This window comes from Plodia interpunctella, chromosome 30, assembly GCF_027563975.2.
Source record: "Plodia interpunctella isolate USDA-ARS_2022_Savannah chromosome 30, ilPloInte3.2, whole genome shotgun sequence".
NCBI classification, from domain to species: Eukaryota; Metazoa; Arthropoda; class Insecta; order Lepidoptera; family Pyralidae; genus Plodia; species Plodia interpunctella.
Genome location: NC_071323.1, coordinates 2,391,286 through 2,409,436, shown reverse-complemented (window position 1 = coordinate 2,409,436; position 18,151 = coordinate 2,391,286). Strand labels below are relative to the sequence as shown.

The 18,151-nt window shown below is 48.8% G+C and overlaps 9 protein-coding genes across 9 annotated transcripts; all 9 read left to right on the top strand.

Annotated features, from left to right (window-relative positions):
- The first annotated feature begins 193 nt into the window (after positions 1–193).
- On the top strand, positions 194–962 carry LOC135310023 (histone H4). The gene has a single exon (XM_064436955.1). The coding sequence runs from the start codon at positions 290–292 to the stop codon at positions 599–601; it is 312 nt and encodes a 103-aa protein (XP_064293025.1). The 5' UTR covers positions 194–289; the 3' UTR covers positions 602–962.
- An 866-nt stretch (positions 963–1,828) lies between these two features.
- LOC128682372 (histone H1B-like) lies at positions 1,829–2,773 on the top strand. Its single transcript, XM_053767027.2, has one exon. It carries the CDS (start codon positions 2,045–2,047, stop codon positions 2,771–2,773), a length of 729 nt encoding a protein of 242 aa, XP_053623002.1. The 5' UTR covers positions 1,829–2,044.
- Positions 2,774–3,582: 809 nt separating this feature from the next.
- Positions 3,583–4,391, top strand: LOC128682375 (histone H2A). Its single transcript, XM_053767030.2, has one exon. It carries the CDS (start codon positions 3,630–3,632, stop codon positions 4,002–4,004), a length of 375 nt encoding a protein of 124 aa, XP_053623005.1. The 5' UTR covers positions 3,583–3,629; the 3' UTR covers positions 4,005–4,391.
- A 517-nt stretch (positions 4,392–4,908) lies between these two features.
- LOC128682377 (histone H2B) lies at positions 4,909–5,787 on the top strand. Its single transcript, XM_053767032.2, has one exon. The coding sequence runs from the start codon at positions 4,991–4,993 to the stop codon at positions 5,363–5,365; it is 375 nt and encodes a 124-aa protein (XP_053623007.1). The 5' UTR covers positions 4,909–4,990; the 3' UTR covers positions 5,366–5,787.
- A 5,298-nt stretch (positions 5,788–11,085) lies between these two features.
- LOC135310022 (histone H3) lies at positions 11,086–12,124 on the top strand. The gene has a single exon (XM_064436954.1). It carries the CDS (start codon positions 11,140–11,142, stop codon positions 11,548–11,550), a length of 411 nt encoding a protein of 136 aa, XP_064293024.1. The 5' UTR covers positions 11,086–11,139; the 3' UTR covers positions 11,551–12,124.
- Positions 12,125–12,425: 301 nt separating this feature from the next.
- LOC135310024 (histone H4) lies at positions 12,426–13,121 on the top strand. Its single transcript, XM_064436956.1, has one exon. The coding sequence runs from the start codon at positions 12,446–12,448 to the stop codon at positions 12,755–12,757; it is 312 nt and encodes a 103-aa protein (XP_064293026.1). The 5' UTR covers positions 12,426–12,445; the 3' UTR covers positions 12,758–13,121.
- An 863-nt stretch (positions 13,122–13,984) lies between these two features.
- LOC128682365 (histone H1B-like) lies at positions 13,985–14,929 on the top strand. Its single transcript, XM_053767021.2, has one exon. The coding sequence runs from the start codon at positions 14,201–14,203 to the stop codon at positions 14,927–14,929; it is 729 nt and encodes a 242-aa protein (XP_053622996.1). The 5' UTR covers positions 13,985–14,200.
- An 809-nt stretch (positions 14,930–15,738) lies between these two features.
- On the top strand, positions 15,739–16,547 carry LOC128682366 (histone H2A). Its single transcript, XM_053767022.2, has one exon. It carries the CDS (start codon positions 15,786–15,788, stop codon positions 16,158–16,160), a length of 375 nt encoding a protein of 124 aa, XP_053622997.1. The 5' UTR covers positions 15,739–15,785; the 3' UTR covers positions 16,161–16,547.
- Positions 16,548–17,064: 517 nt separating this feature from the next.
- On the top strand, positions 17,065–17,943 carry LOC128682368 (histone H2B). The gene has a single exon (XM_053767024.2). The coding sequence runs from the start codon at positions 17,147–17,149 to the stop codon at positions 17,519–17,521; it is 375 nt and encodes a 124-aa protein (XP_053622999.1). The 5' UTR covers positions 17,065–17,146; the 3' UTR covers positions 17,522–17,943.
- The last annotated feature ends 208 nt before the right edge of the window (positions 17,944–18,151 follow it).

The following is an 18,151-nucleotide window of genomic DNA, read 5'->3' as shown; positions in this document are numbered from 1 at the left end:
GAAAATTAAATAAGATAATAAATATACCTATTTATTTCAATTATATATAATAAGTATATGTATGTTGTATGTACGTACGTAGGTAGGTACGCACGCAACGCAAGCCCAAAAGCATATCGCGCATGCATAGGTATCTCCCCACTCACTCGCTCGCGGCTCGCTCGGTCGCTTATAAATACGAGAATTTAGCCGGTTGCGAGAGGCATTCCGGCTGTAACTGTTGTAAGCATCGGTTGCGGTGCGAGCTCGTGATTTTCGCTGAAGTCAATCTCAATCAAACTACTACAAAATGACCGGTCGCGGCAAGGGAGGGAAAGGTCTTGGAAAGGGAGGAGCCAAGCGTCACAGGAAGGTGCTTCGTGATAACATCCAGGGCATCACCAAACCGGCCATCCGTCGTTTGGCCCGCAGAGGAGGTGTCAAGCGTATCTCCGGTTTGATATACGAGGAGACGCGTGGTGTGCTCAAGGTGTTCCTCGAGAACGTGATCCGCGACGCGGTCACTTACACAGAGCACGCGAAGAGGAAGACCGTCACCGCTATGGACGTTGTATACGCTCTGAAGCGCCAGGGCCGTACCCTCTACGGTTTCGGCGGTTAGAGCTGATGATTGATGAGTTACGCTCACACAATTACTCTACGCGTTGTGCCATGTATCTGTGTGAGATTTGTGATGTGATGTAGTAGCGAGTGGTGGTGAGTAACGTAGTGTATTATTCTATGCAGTCTACTGACTGATATGTTTAATACACTAGGTTGTGTCACGAACAAACTTAACACACACACACGCACGCTGCTGCTTCCATCCGTTCGCACTTTTACAGCAACTCAACGCTGTAACAAATAAAAAAGGCCCTTTTCAGGGCCGCATATGATTCCTTTTATCTCAAAATCGTTTCTAAGACTATGCGAACAGTCGATACCTACCACCTAGGTATGATATGGTCTCTCCTCTCTCTGATGCCTACCTACCTATGTATATATATATATATATATTCACAACACTATGTAATCAAGTTGTGTATAGGTATAATATAATATTTACCTACTTAGTAGGCAATAAATATAAATAATTGGCGATGAGCTTAGATCAGTCGAGAGTCTCTCTCTGGGACCCACCCGGCCGACTCGCATGTTGTTGGCTATGCTCTTGTCGTATCTATCTACCTACCTATATGTCTGTAGGATGTGTCTATGACTTTAAAAGACAACCCAATAGGCACGCGAACGAGAGAGAAATTTATAAGTATGCGACAAGATTGATAGGTATCAACTCTACTACCACTATCGCCGCCCCGTGAGTTTGCGTCTTATTTATATAGGTGTATTATTGCGATTGCATTTGGCGAAACGGTCGTTGTATGTGTTTGTATGCAACTAATACATATATAGGTATGATATTATCTTTTTTTTTTTCATCAAATACTATATAGGTGGTAGCTACACGCTGGTCGCCCGCGCTCTGCTGCTACTGACTGCTAGGCTGCCTCTTGTTTTACGACCCTAGATTTGATAGGCTCTAATGTGTACTATATATCGATGGATAATGACGAAACGTTACCGCTCGGGGAGTTCGATATGTTCGCTTTCGTCGGGCAAACGCGATACGCCCTTTATCACCGCTTTTATAGAGAAATAACACTTTTGAACACGACCCGGGCTGTTCGCGATATATTACTGCCAAAATAAACGCGTCTACGGTGCGATCCGGCCGCCGGGCGACCTCAACGATTGCCATGTGTCGTGGGTGAACTCAAAAATATTCATTCTAACGTGAAATTCTTTTTTCTCTCCGACTTAAAACTGTTTAAAAAATATTTATTCTGAACTTATGTAGTGAAAACTTGGAACATGTCGTATGAGAAAACGTCTCGCGGCAAATAGGTTTGCGTTACGGTAAACTCCGATGCGGGCGAAATGTTCGATATAAACTTGCAACTATACAACACATTCAGTTTACGTTACTTACGATCATCACCGCCTCTCCGGTCGGTATTGTTGTAATTTATCTATATTATCATTATTATCATCATCAGTCAGAGATATGGCAGACACGGCTGTAGCATCCGAGGCATCAGCGCCAGCGACGCCGGCGAAGAAACAGCCCAAGGCGAGCGCGGCCGCCGGTGGTGTGAAGAAGGCTAAAGCCAAACCTACTCATCCCAAAACTTCGGAGATGGTGAACAATGCCATCAAAGAGTTGAAGGAGAGGAGCGGCTCGTCACTTCAAGCGATCAAGAAATACATCGCGGCCCAATACAAAGTCGACGCGGAGAAATTGGCGCCGTTCATAAGGAAGTATCTCAAGAGCGCCGTCGAGTCCGGTGCCCTCATACAGACCAAGGGTAAAGGAGCTTCCGGCTCGTTCAAATTGGAATCGAAATCTGCGTCTTCCAAGAAACCGGCGGCCGCCGGTTCGAAGAAATCTGCATCTTCTGCGGCGGCCAAGTCCAAGAAAGCCACCGCAGCGGCCTCCGCCGCATCGAAGTCGAAGAAGGGAGCTTCTTCTGGCGCCGCCTCGTCGTCTGCCTCGTCGCCGTCCAAGGGCAAGGCGTCCTCCGCCGCTAAAGACAAGAAGGCAGCGGCAGCCAAGAAGAAGCCCGCCGCGGCAAAGAAAGCGGCCGCACCGGCGAAGGCGAAGGCCGCCGCAGCGCCCAAGGCGAAAAAGACAGCTAAACCGCCAACGAAGAAGCCGAAGGCGCCCAAACCGAAGAAGGCGGCCGCCACACAAAAAAAGGCCGCAGCGAAAAAGACACCCGCCTCCAAGAAGTAATCGCTCTGTCGTCGTCTCGGCAGCAGCAGCAGCTGTTCTTCTGTGTTATGTTGTTTGTTTGCTTGATGACTGTTGTTCATTGTCGCGGCGAAAAACAACCACCGTCACCCAACACGGCAACAACGGCACAAAGAAGGAGGGAAACGCAGCGCGCGCCGCGCACGCGCTGGCTCGCCTGGCCCACCTAACAAAAAGCCCTTTTCAGGGCTAACAATTTATTCTGTGAACTATTTATAAACACAGTTTCTTGACGATGTAGGTGTACCTGACAAACAGACAGTTGGTTACAGGTATATTCTATCTAATTCTACCCATGCCTGTGTACCACCTAGGTATCAAATGTAACTCATAACAAATCGTCCATTCGATTTTGCATCGCGCGAATGAGTTAAGTGTATGTAACAAACACACATCATACACCTACCTACATCCTCACAAACTCTTACGCATTTATAATAGGTAACCGGCTGGCTGTATCCATTTCATAGTAATAATAATAATAACATATCCCCACGCAAGCCTCTCAAAGGATCGGACTATGTGCCGTGAATGCCAAAAGGAGATACAAATAATAATAGACGCGCACTGTATGTAATCCTTAAACATATATATGTATGTGCATCATAATATCGGACCAACACAGTCAAAATGATACATTGATGAAATCATCGACGTTCTCCCCCCCACCCATTAACGTTACACTCATCGTTCATTGTACGTTTCGCGCACGGCGTGTCTCTTTATAACTATATAAGCGCGTGTTCCTTTTTTTTAAATCAAACTCGCTCTCGCTCACTTACAGTGCGCTAGTGTCTTGTGTTTGCGCTCGTTTTATTTTGTAAAAGAATTTGCAATTATGTCTGGACGCGGTAAAGGTGGCAAAGTCAAGGGAAAGGCAAAGTCCCGCTCGAACCGTGCGGGTCTCCAATTCCCCGTGGGTCGTATTCATAGGCTCCTACGCAAGGGCAACTATGCCGAGCGAGTCGGTGCTGGCGCTCCCGTTTACCTCGCCGCCGTGATGGAGTACCTGGCCGCTGAGGTTCTCGAGTTGGCCGGCAACGCTGCCAGAGACAACAAGAAGACCAGAATCATACCGAGGCATCTGCAGCTGGCCATCCGCAACGACGAGGAGTTGAACAAACTTCTGTCCGGAGTCACAATCGCCCAGGGCGGTGTACTGCCCAACATCCAGGCGGTGCTCCTGCCCAAGAAGACCGAGAAGAAGGCGTAAACATTTACGACACCTTCGTCACCCTCACCGCCACCGTGCGTGTTGTTGTTGTGTTTCGTGTTGCGTACCTTGCCGCTGTTACGCTACATATATGCTGCCGACGCACAACGGCCGGTGGTGGTGGTGATGATGGACGATGCACTGCGCCGCCGTCACTCATGGCTGATGGTGATTTTAGAAAAAAGGCCCTTTTCAGGGCCGCAATATGATTCGAGGAACAATAGTATATGTTCGTTTCTGTTGATACGACAACAAAGAGTTCGAGGCCCGGTATACATACATACATCATGACGTATTATTTATTTATTTGATTGATTGATTATCACACATACACGATAGGTATAGGTACTAGGTACTATCAATATAGACACAATAAATAAATAAATACGAAACAAGTATATCACAATCAATCAATAAATAAATTAAATACAAGTACATAGTAGTAACACTTAGGTAGGAGTGTAGGTAATTAGGTATTATCTCTACTTACCGTTCGGTTTGAATTCGCTGAACGCAGCGCCGTTGCCTCGGGTGCAGGTCGATACGCGCGGCACATTTACATCTTCTGGAAATATAGATAGATATGTAATTAACATTTCATTAATGACATATTATTATCTGGTACCTACGTTAAATTTTCTCGATCGATGATTGATTATAGATAGAATTAGATTTATACATATTTGCATTTGGTTTGATATTCATTCATTCCTATTTCACACCTAAGGCGGCAGCAAGGTACCTAGTAGTTGGAGGTGTGGGGAGGGGGGGGGGGGGGGTTTGACACACACACCCCCCCCCCCCCTCTCGTTCGGTGAATGCGTGAATCTGATTGGTGCACACGCTCGTTTACCCTGACACCGTTTGCGATCCAATCGAGTAAATATAATAAAAAATCTTGATATTTTGCGACACGAAACCAGTCAGTTGCCGACCGGAGCCAGTCTGTATCACCGCTGTTACCGTTGTCAATTAAATAAATAAATATGCCGCCGAAGACAAGTGGTAAGGCCGCCAAGAAGTCTGGCAAGGCCCAGAAGAACATCTCCAAGACTGATAAAAAGAAGAAGAAGCACAAGAGGAAGGAGAGTTACGCCATCTACATCTACAAGGTGCTGAAGCAGGTTCATCCCGACACTGGTATATCCAGTAAGGCGATGTCTATCATGAACTCGTTCGTGAATGACATCTTCGAACGCATCGCTGCCGAGGCGTCCCGTTTGGCCCACTACAACAAGCGTTCCACAATCACGTCCCGGGAGGTGCAGACCTCCGTGAGGCTGCTGCTGCCCGGCGAGCTGGCCAAGCACGCCGTCAGTGAGGGAACGAAGGCCGTCACCAAATACACTAGCTCTAAGTAAATCGTAACTACTGTGAGCCAGTGTGAACACACCGCCGCCTTTTTGAACTGTTCCACTGTTCAAAGGGAAAGGGTGGAAATGAGAAAAAGGCCCTTTTCAGGGCCACAATATCTTTCTGTTTGCTTTTAAATGTTTCTTGATAACGTCAAATAGTCTGAACGCAGCCCACATACGCACGCACATGCACACACACACACACACATACATACATACATACATACATGCCTACTCGTAACTTTTATAAACGAATAACATAATGATTCCTGCTATTTAACTGCTATATGTCAATTTTACAGATTAGGTAGTACGGTAGTAAACATACAACTATCTATAATACTGTTAATTAACTACGAGAGATTAAAAAATAATAGGTATATATGTATACATACCTATTTAATAATTAAGCGATAAATAAGAGAAAGAGGAAAAAAAAAACAGAAGTTAGATTTTTATTTTATTATTACATACCTATATAAGATAAATACGTTTTGTGAAAGAAAAAAAAAACTATACTTCAACTATAAATCAAAGAGAATTTCATTAAAATACCTATGGTGCATATATACGTATGTATTTATTTATTATTATTATTATTATTTTCATTTAAAACAACTATTCACCCATACCCATCATACCTATTCAGTTCAGGCGCTCGCGGCACGTCCGAGCGGCGCGATCTATATAAAGACACGCTCTCGAAATTTTCGCCTCATCTGCCTAGCCGAGTTATTACTAGGCGACCGGATAAGCGCATTCGGTCGTACCAAGCCAGGTGAGTGAGACCTCTTTTTCGTCGCCGTCGGCGGGCCTCTGTTTCCGGGACTACCCTCACCAAATTTTTATTTGGGAGGTTGGCCCTGCCAGGGGGTCTAGGCATGTCATCCTCTGCTATGTGATTACGCATCGCAGAGGTTGAGATGCCGCCGCCGTCGAAGCCTACGAGGGCCACTTCGGGCGCTGCTTCGCCTAGGCGCGCCTCGGCCCATAAGCGGCCATTGAGACCCCAGAGGGTGAACAACCCTCTGGAATTCCTGAAAAGCCCCGGGGCTGCGTCCCTCATACAGAGGGCGATTGTAGCAGGACGCGCCCCCTCCCAGCCCCCGCCGTCTCCCTCCCCTGTCCAATCTGGAGGGGAGGAATTTTTCAGCGCCGAGGACGCCCCTACCGCGCCGAAGCCGCAGCGCGACCCGCGCCGTGCCTCGCGTTCCGCGACCGCCGTGCCCGCCGCGCCCGCATCCTCCGCGAGTACCGCCGCCGTCCCTAAGCCGTCGAAAACCGGCCCCGCGTACGAACCCACCCTTAAGGTGGCCCGCGTCGTATCGCCGCCGCGACTTCCGACCCCGGCTTGGGCGAAGATGCCCCCGACCCCCGCCCCGCGCTCTCCGCCCTCGAAGGCCTCCCCCGCGTCGCCACCGGTACCCGCTCCGCGCACACCCCCTCGTTCGTCCGCGCTATCCATGCCGTCGCTCGAGGAGATGGATGTCGTCGTGACGTCGCCGGTCACTAGTTACGCCGCCGCCGCCGCCGCCACCAACCCCTCGCGTAGGTCGCCTCCTGCCTCGCCGGCACCCCACACTTCCCAGTTGCCTTCTGCAACTTGTGCCCCCGCAAAAGTGCCACAATCCCCCCCGACTAAGCTGCCCCCCCGCCCCCGGTACCCACCCCTCATTGTGGAGCACCTCCCCGACTGGGCTTTCCATTTTAAGGAGCTCAAAAAGAGGATGGGCCACGCTCCCAACGCGCGCCCCTTCGGCAAAGGAGTGCGTTTTATGCCGCGCGAAGAGGACGAGTACCGCGCAGTCCAGCGGTACCTCACGCAGCTAGAAAAGGAAGCAGGTATTTCCTGGTTCTCTTACTCCCTCCCCGCAGAACGCAGCCTAAAGGTAGCCATTAGAGGTCTACCAGCCGACACGAAGCCGTCCGACATAGAGGACGAACTTCGCATCCTAGGCTTCCTGCCCGAATACGTGCGCCCCATACGCGCGCGTCAAGGCCGCCCGGGCTGCATATTTTTCGCGCAGCTCCAACGGAATGCTGAGACCATCCCCGCCATTTATGAAGTCAGCGAACTTCTATGCATGCCGGGGATCACCATTGAAGCCTGGCGTGGCAAAAAAGGCCCCGCCCAATGCCACCGATGCCAGCAGTTTCGGCACAGCTCCCACAACTGCCACCGCCGCCCCGCCTGTGTCCGCTGCGGCGAAGAGCATTTCGCTAGAGAATGCCCCCGCCCGCTAGAGGAACCGGCAACTTGCGCCAACTGCAAGGGCTCGCACACGGCAAACAACGTGTCCTGCCCCGTATTCCGTAAGGAGATGCGCAATAAGAAGGCAGGTACGGTCCTCCTGACCGCCGCCCCCAGCCGCCCCCCAAAAGCTGCAACAACCCCCGCCGCAGAAACGATGCCCACCTCCCTCATGGCAGAGGCCAATGCCCCCACTGAGCGCACGGATAAACCGAAGCGCCGTAGGCGACGAGGTAGGAAAGCCAAGGGCTCCCCCCCAGTCGAACAACCCCAGCCCCAGGCAGAGCAGCCCGCCCTCAAACCGCGCCCCACAGCTGTAGGAGGCAAACCGAAGCCCGCCCCTAGAAAGGCCACCCCCCCTCAGCAACCCGAGCCCCAACGTCCCGAACAGGCAAAGGACGCTACCAAGACGGGAAGGATGAACGTCCAGCCGGTCATCGACCTTCTAGTCGAGATCCTGGTTGCGTACCAAGCCGACCAGGACATCGTCCCCATAGTGCTCAGAGGAATGGCCTCACTACTGCCCAACAGTGTGTGACAAACCCCTTAAAATCATCCACTGGAATGCCAACGGACTTAACAAAGTCAGACGCAGCCTTCTGAAATCATTGGTAACCGAGCATAACGCCGATATCATTCTGATCTCAGAAACGCATTTGCGAGCATCGGATCAGCTGAAGTTCCCAAATTATCATGTCTATCGTTTTGATGCAGTCTCCGACCACGGCGCAGCTTACAGAGGCCTCGCCGTTTTGGTCAAGAGGAAAATTATCCATCAACCGATACCACGCGCGCAACTTCAGTCTATCTACGCACTAGGCGTTGAGATATGTATTGACTCTACTCCGACTCGTGTGTTCGCACTTTATAAACCACCGAACGATCAATTAAAAGTGGCCGATATCCATCTCCTACTGGACTCGTCCCTTCCAACGATCGTAGCCGGCGACTTTAACTGCAAACACACCGCCTGGAACTCCTCGCGTATATGCCCAAATGGACGCCGCCTCTTTGACGACTCTGAAAGAGTGGGTTACGAGGTGAGAGGCGCGGAAGTACCGACTCACTACCCCGGAGCCGCCGCCTACTTACCGGACGTAATCGATCTCACGCTGTACAAAGGCATTTCAGCGTCAAAGGTTACCACCGAAGTGCTCAACGACAACATGGACTCCGACCATCAGCCTGTCCTCGTAACAGTGGATGAGTCCCACACTGCCAAGCCAACCCCTCCCCCCAAACCCCGAATTGAGTGGGCTAAGTTCAGCACGTATGTAGAGCAGCACCTCTCTTCGACACCGGTCAGCAATGCGGCTGACGTAGAGCAGTTAGCTTCCCACATCTGTGAAATAACACAAGAGGCCCTAAAACAAGCTACTTCTGACACCGTTAGTACCCCCAAGAGACGCCCTACCCCCCTCTACATTCTAGAGATGATAGCCGAAAAGAGAACCCTGCGAAAACGCTGGCAACGAACCAGATGCCCATCCCTCAAAACTCGAGTGAACTCTATGTCAGCAAAGATTGCGAAAGCTCTGGAAACAGAGGCTTCCGAGTCTTGGCTACGGACCATGGAGTCGGCGAGTGACGACTGGACGTCTATTCACAGGCTCTGCAGGCAAGTTTCCAATAAGCCTCAGCCTATTCGCCCCCTCAACGCCTCCGACGGTACCCCCCGGTACAGAGCGGAAGATAGAGCGGAAATCTTCGCGGATAACTTAGAGCAGCGATTCAAACCGAACCCCTCTGATGACCCTCAGCAAGCTGAAGACATCCAGAAGCTCCTGGACGAGTACTTCCGTCGTCCCATTCCCCCGGACGAAGACCCCATAGTCTTTACCCCGGGTCAAGTCCTTAGGATGGTCAAGAAAACGAAGCTACGCAAAGCCCCAGGCCCCGATGGCATCCCCAACGAAGCCCTGCGACACTTCCCTCCGCGAGCAATCGCAGTTCTGACGCGACTCTATAACGGAGTCTTGCGCACGGGCCACTACCCCTCCATTTGGAAACTAGGTCGTGTCATCATGCTTCCCAAGCCCCACAAAAATGTCTTGAATCCAGGGAGTTACCGCCCCATTACGCTACTCGCTACCATCTCCAAGGTGTTCGAGAAATTGTTATTACTACATCTCACACCTCACTTGACCCCCAGAAACGAGCAATTCGGCTTTCGAGCCGAGCACTCCACCACGCTCCAACTCACAAGGGTACTACACCATATGACGACAGCCTTCAATAAAGGGGAAAAAACCGTAGGTGTTTTTCTCGACATGGAAGGAGCGTTCGACCGTGTCTGGCACCCAGGTCTGATCTACAAATTGTCCACCTCTACGACTCCCCGTCGAATCGTCAAGACCGTGGCCAACTTCCTCGTAGACAGACAGTTCCAAGTAGCAGTCGAAGACGCCACCTCTACAGTACGCACCATAGAGGCCGGCGTTCCCCAAGGCAGTTGCCTCTCTCCCGTACTCTACGCGCGATACACCGATGACATCCCTTTAGAAAAAGGTTCTCACCTAGCCCTGTATGCCGACGACGCAGCGTACTACGCTTCGTCACTCAGTCCGATACATGCCGCCAAGGTAGTCCAGAGAACCCTCGATGCCCTCCCCGAATGGTTATCCCGCTGGAGGCTGTCGATCAATGTAGCTAAAACGCAAGCCATTGTGGTAAGCCGCACCGCTCTGCCTCCTCCTCTCCGTCTACAGGACCAAGAGATCGCTTGGACTAGCCCGGTTAAATACCTGGGCGTCCAAATCGATCGGCGCCTGACGATGAAGGATCAAGTTAACGCCGTTATCAACTCTACTCGTGCTGCCCGAGCCGTTTTGCGTCCCGTCTTAAACTCAGTTCTCCCCTTAAAAGTGAAACTCGGTGTGTATAAAACATACATACGGCCCCGACTGACATACGCCGCTCCAGCGTGGTACGCGCTCACTAACCAGACGCGCAAAAATCAGCTGGAGGCCCAACAATCGATTTCACTCCGAGTCATCACGAAAGCCCCCCGTTACGTGAGGAACTCTACGATCCAAAAAGGATTGCAGATGGAAAGCCTAGATGCCCATATTAGGCATCTAACGAGGAGGCTACTTAAGCGTGTAGACGAGTCGACCCTGCCACACATACAGGAGTTGGCCCCGTACCACGCCCGTCCTCCCGACTCTAAGCAGTTCCCTAGAGACCTCATAACAGACCCCCAGTGACCCCCCCATTACATAGGTTTGTCTCTTCTTATCCCGCCCGCTGAGATAGCTCGCCGGCCCTTCCCGGCTTGAGCGGATATCGCGACCTGAGATAGGTAGTAGGACAGACCCCATTCTTGTGGCACTTTCCCAACCCAACGACCTGTCTGTTTTGACAGACAGCGACCGACACCTCAGTAAAGAGGCCGTTGCCTCGTCACTGATTCCCCATCCCCTTACCGGAATGAGACGAAAGCCCACGATTTTCGCCTCATTCGCGTTCGGTTGCTAATCGAGTGAGGTCGTTCGTTCTCTGCATTTGTTTTGCTTTGCATTTGTTAGAAATGGCTCGTACCAAGCAAACGGCCCGTAAATCTACCGGTGGTAAGGCACCCAGGAAACAGCTAGCCACTAAGGCGGCTCGCAAGAGCGCCCCCGCCACCGGCGGTGTCAAGAAACCCCATCGTTACAGGCCGGGAACTGTAGCACTCCGTGAGATCCGTCGTTACCAGAAGAGTACTGAGCTCCTGATCCGCAAGCTGCCCTTCCAGCGTCTCGTGCGTGAGATCGCACAAGATTTCAAGACCGATCTTCGTTTCCAGAGTTCGGCCGTTATGGCTCTTCAGGAGGCCAGCGAGGCGTACCTGGTAGGCCTCTTCGAAGACACCAATCTGTGCGCGATCCACGCCAAACGCGTCACCATCATGCCAAAGGACATTCAGCTGGCGCGCAGGATCAGGGGCGAGCGCGCTTAGGCACCCAAATAATATAATACACAAATTCATCGTGAATGTATGTTGTGCGTGCGGTGTGGTGTTTACATGGTGTTTGTTCGTGGTCTGCCGTCTGTCTTGCCGGCAGTCGGTGACCAGCGTAAGACACTAAATAATAATATTCCACCGTATCGTTCATCCATACAACGGACGAACAAAAAGGCCCTTTTCAGGGCCGCACATGATTCTGATAATATAATTGTTTCTCTGTACACACTTTGCGAGTCTCTTCAACCGTTCACATAACTGGTTATATAGGTACATATCCATAGATAGTAGCGTACATAATTTTCAATTGCCTGACATAGATACATACATATGTAATTTTTTTCTTCTTAAATTAGACGGCGCGTTTGTATTTTGCACGCTGTCACTACATAGGCCTACCATACTACCATTAAAAGTCATGATTTGATTAGCATAGAACAAAATTAAAACTTGTACTCGAGCTGGATACATAGAAAAACATCTGAAAAAGTCAAAATTTATAAAATTGATTCTAAATAAATTTAAAAGACGTCGTTTACATTCGACGAGGAGTAGACACCGGATAGATTGTTTATGTATTAAATAATTAATGCAATTGTTGAAAATTAAATAAGATAATAAATATACCTATTTATTTCAATTATATATAATAAGTATATGTATGTTGTATGTACGTACGTAGGTAGGTACGCACGCAACGCAAGCCCAAAAGCATATCGCGCATGCATAGGTATCTCCCCACTCACTCGCTCGCGGCTCGCTCGGTCGCTTATAAATACGAGAATTTAGCCGGTTGCGAGAGGCATTCCGGCTGTAACTGTTGTAAGCATCGGTTGCGGTGCGAGCTCGTGATTTTCGCTGAAGTCAATCTCAATCAAACTACTACAAAATGACCGGTCGCGGCAAGGGAGGGAAAGGTCTTGGAAAGGGAGGAGCCAAGCGTCACAGGAAGGTGCTTCGTGATAACATCCAGGGCATCACCAAACCGGCCATCCGTCGTTTGGCCCGCAGAGGAGGTGTCAAGCGTATCTCCGGTTTGATATACGAGGAGACGCGTGGTGTGCTCAAGGTGTTCCTCGAGAACGTGATCCGCGACGCGGTCACTTACACAGAGCACGCGAAGAGGAAGACCGTCACCGCTATGGACGTTGTATACGCTCTGAAGCGCCAGGGCCGTACCCTCTACGGTTTCGGCGGTTAGAGCTGATGATTGATGAGTTACGCTCACACAATTACTCTACGCGTTGTGCCATGTATCTGTGTGAGATTTGTGATGTGATGTAGTAGCGAGTGGTGGTGAGTAACGTAGTGTATTATTCTATGCAGTCTACTGACTGATATGTTTAATACACTAGGTTGTGTCACGAACAAACTTAACACACACACACGCACGCTGCTGCTTCCATCCGTTCGCACTTTTACAGCAACTCAACGCTGTAACAAATAAAAAAGGCCCTTTTCAGGGCCGCATATGATTCCTTTTATCTCAAAATCGTTTCTAAGACTATGCGAACAGTCGATACCTACCACCTAGGTATGATATGGTCTCTCCTCTCTCTGATGCCTACCTACCTATGTATATATATATATATATATTCACAACACTATGTAATCAAGTTGTGTATAGGTATAATATAATATTTACCTACTTAGTAGGCAATAAATATAAATAATTGGCGATGAGCTTAGATCAGTCGAGAGTCTCTCTCTGGGACCCACCCGGCCGACTCGCATGTTGTTGGCTATGCTCTTGTCGTATCTATCTACCTACCTATATGTCTGTAGGATGTGTCTATGACTTTAAAAGACAACCCAATAGGCACGCGAACGAGAGAGAAATTTATAAGTATGCGACAAGATTGATAGGTATCAACTCTACTACCACTATCGCCGCCCCGTGAGTTTGCGTCTTATTTATATAGGTGTATTATTGCGATTGCATTTGGCGAAACGGTCGTTGTATGTGTTTGTATGCAACTAATACATATATAGGTATGATATTATCTTTTTTTTTTTCATCAAATACTATATAGGTGGTAGCTACACGCTGGTCGCCCGCGCTCTGCTGCTACTGACTGCTAGGCTGCCTCTTGTTTTACGACCCTAGATTTGATAGGCTCTAATGTGTACTATATATCGATGGATAATGACGAAACGTTACCGCTCGGGGAGTTCGATATGTTCGCTTTCGTCGGGCAAACGCGATACGCCCTTTATCACCGCTTTTATAGAGAAATAACACTTTTGAACACGACCCGGGCTGTTCGCGATATATTACTGCCAAAATAAACGCGTCTACGGTGCGATCCGGCCGCCGGGCGACCTCAACGATTGCCATGTGTCGTGGGTGAACTCAAAAATATTCATTCTAACGTGAAATTCTTTTTTCTCTCCGACTTAAAACTGTTTAAAAAATATTTATTCTGAACTTATGTAGTGAAAACTTGGAACATGTCGTATGAGAAAACGTCTCGCGGCAAATAGGTTTGCGTTACGGTAAACTCCGATGCGGGCGAAATGTTCGATATAAACTTGCAACTATACAACACATTCAGTTTACGTTACTTACGATCATCACCGCCTCTCCGGTCGGTATTGTTGTAATTTATCTATATTATCATTATTATCATCATCAGTCAGAGATATGGCAGACACGGCTGTAGCATCCGAGGCATCAGCGCCAGCGACGCCGGCGAAGAAACAGCCCAAGGCGAGCGCGGCCGCCGGTGGTGTGAAGAAGGCTAAAGCCAAACCTACTCATCCCAAAACTTCGGAGATGGTGAACAATGCCATCAAAGAGTTGAAGGAGAGGAGCGGCTCGTCACTTCAAGCGATCAAGAAATACATCGCGGCCCAATACAAAGTCGACGCGGAGAAATTGGCGCCGTTCATAAGGAAGTATCTCAAGAGCGCCGTCGAGTCCGGTGCCCTCATACAGACCAAGGGTAAAGGAGCTTCCGGCTCGTTCAAATTGGAATCGAAATCTGCGTCTTCCAAGAAACCGGCGGCCGCCGGTTCGAAGAAATCTGCATCTTCTGCGGCGGCCAAGTCCAAGAAAGCCACCGCAGCGGCCTCCGCCGCATCGAAGTCGAAGAAGGGAGCTTCTTCTGGCGCCGCCTCGTCGTCTGCCTCGTCGCCGTCCAAGGGCAAGGCGTCCTCCGCCGCTAAAGACAAGAAGGCAGCGGCAGCCAAGAAGAAGCCCGCCGCGGCAAAGAAAGCGGCCGCACCGGCGAAGGCGAAGGCCGCCGCAGCGCCCAAGGCGAAAAAGACAGCTAAACCGCCAACGAAGAAGCCGAAGGCGCCCAAACCGAAGAAGGCGGCCGCCACACAAAAAAAGGCCGCAGCGAAAAAGACACCCGCCTCCAAGAAGTAATCGCTCTGTCGTCGTCTCGGCAGCAGCAGCAGCTGTTCTTCTGTGTTATGTTGTTTGTTTGCTTGATGACTGTTGTTCATTGTCGCGGCGAAAAACAACCACCGTCACCCAACACGGCAACAACGGCACAAAGAAGGAGGGAAACGCAGCGCGCGCCGCGCACGCGCTGGCTCGCCTGGCCCACCTAACAAAAAGCCCTTTTCAGGGCTAACAATTTATTCTGTGAACTATTTATAAACACAGTTTCTTGACGATGTAGGTGTACCTGACAAACAGACAGTTGGTTACAGGTATATTCTATCTAATTCTACCCATGCCTGTGTACCACCTAGGTATCAAATGTAACTCATAACAAATCGTCCATTCGATTTTGCATCGCGCGAATGAGTTAAGTGTATGTAACAAACACACATCATACACCTACCTACATCCTCACAAACTCTTACGCATTTATAATAGGTAACCGGCTGGCTGTATCCATTTCATAGTAATAATAATAATAACATATCCCCACGCAAGCCTCTCAAAGGATCGGACTATGTGCCGTGAATGCCAAAAGGAGATACAAATAATAATAGACGCGCACTGTATGTAATCCTTAAACATATATATGTATGTGCATCATAATATCGGACCAACACAGTCAAAATGATACATTGATGAAATCATCGACGTTCTCCCCCCCACCCATTAACGTTACACTCATCGTTCATTGTACGTTTCGCGCACGGCGTGTCTCTTTATAACTATATAAGCGCGTGTTCCTTTTTTTTAAATCAAACTCGCTCTCGCTCACTTACAGTGCGCTAGTGTCTTGTGTTTGCGCTCGTTTTATTTTGTAAAAGAATTTGCAATTATGTCTGGACGCGGTAAAGGTGGCAAAGTCAAGGGAAAGGCAAAGTCCCGCTCGAACCGTGCGGGTCTCCAATTCCCCGTGGGTCGTATTCATAGGCTCCTACGCAAGGGCAACTATGCCGAGCGAGTCGGTGCTGGCGCTCCCGTTTACCTCGCCGCCGTGATGGAGTACCTGGCCGCTGAGGTTCTCGAGTTGGCCGGCAACGCTGCCAGAGACAACAAGAAGACCAGAATCATACCGAGGCATCTGCAGCTGGCCATCCGCAACGACGAGGAGTTGAACAAACTTCTGTCCGGAGTCACAATCGCCCAGGGCGGTGTACTGCCCAACATCCAGGCGGTGCTCCTGCCCAAGAAGACCGAGAAGAAGGCGTAAACATTTACGACACCTTCGTCACCCTCACCGCCACCGTGCGTGTTGTTGTTGTGTTTCGTGTTGCGTACCTTGCCGCTGTTACGCTACATATATGCTGCCGACGCACAACGGCCGGTGGTGGTGGTGATGATGGACGATGCACTGCGCCGCCGTCACTCATGGCTGATGGTGATTTTAGAAAAAAGGCCCTTTTCAGGGCCGCAATATGATTCGAGGAACAATAGTATATGTTCGTTTCTGTTGATACGACAACAAAGAGTTCGAGGCCCGGTATACATACATACATCATGACGTATTATTTATTTATTTGATTGATTGATTATCACACATACACGATAGGTATAGGTACTAGGTACTATCAATATAGACACAATAAATAAATAAATACGAAACAAGTATATCACAATCAATCAATAAATAAATTAAATACAAGTACATAGTAGTAACACTTAGGTAGGAGTGTAGGTAATTAGGTATTATCTCTACTTACCGTTCGGTTTGAATTCGCTGAACGCAGCGCCGTTGCCTCGGGTGCAGGTCGATACGCGCGGCACATTTACATCTTCTGGAAATATAGATAGATATGTAATTAACATTTCATTAATGACATATTATTATCTGGTACCTACGTTAAATTTTCTCGATCGATGATTGATTATAGATAGAATTAGATTTATACATATTTGCATTTGGTTTGATATTCATTCATTCCTATTTCACACCTAAGGCGGCAGCAAGGTACCTAGTAGTTGGAGGTGTGGGGAGGGGGGGGGGGGGGGTTTGACACACACACCCCCCCCCCCCCTCTCGTTCGGTGAATGCGTGAATCTGATTGGTGCACACGCTCGTTTACCCTGACACCGTTTGCGATCCAATCGAGTAAATATAATAAAAAATCTTGATATTTTGCGACACGAAACCAGTCAGTTGCCGACCGGAGCCAGTCTGTATCACCGCTGTTACCGTTGTCAATTAAATAAATAAATATGCCGCCGAAGACAAGTGGTAAGGCCGCCAAGAAGTCTGGCAAGGCCCAGAAGAACATCTCCAAGACTGATAAAAAGAAGAAGAAGCACAAGAGGAAGGAGAGTTACGCCATCTACATCTACAAGGTGCTGAAGCAGGTTCATCCCGACACTGGTATATCCAGTAAGGCGATGTCTATCATGAACTCGTTCGTGAATGACATCTTCGAACGCATCGCTGCCGAGGCGTCCCGTTTGGCCCACTACAACAAGCGTTCCACAATCACGTCCCGGGAGGTGCAGACCTCCGTGAGGCTGCTGCTGCCCGGCGAGCTGGCCAAGCACGCCGTCAGTGAGGGAACGAAGGCCGTCACCAAATACACTAGCTCTAAGTAAATCGTAACTACTGTGAGCCAGTGTGAACACACCGCCGCCTTTTTGAACTGTTCCACTGTTCAAAGGGAAAGGGTGGAAATGAGAAAAAGGCCCTTTTCAGGGCCACAATATCTTTCTGTTTGCTTTTAAATGTTTCTTGATAACGTCAAATAGTCTGAACGCAGCCCACATACGCACGCACATGCACACACACACACACACATACATACATACATACATACATGCCTACTCGTAACTTTTATAAACGAATAACATAATGATTCCTGCTATTTAACTGCTATATGTCAATTTTACAGATTAGGTAGTACGGTAGTAAACATACAACTATCTATAATACTGTTAATTAACTACGAGAGATTAAAAAATAATAGGTATATATGTATACATACCTATTTAATAATTAAGCGATAAATAAGAGAAAGAGGAAAAAAAAAACAGAAGTTAGATTTTTATTTTATTATTACATACCTATATAAGATAAATACGTTTTGTGAAAGAAAAAAAAAACTATACTTCAACTATAAATCAAAGAGAATTTCATTAAAATACCTATGGTGCATATATACGTATGTATTTATTTATTATTATTATTATTATTTTCATTTAAAACAACTATTCACCCATACCCAT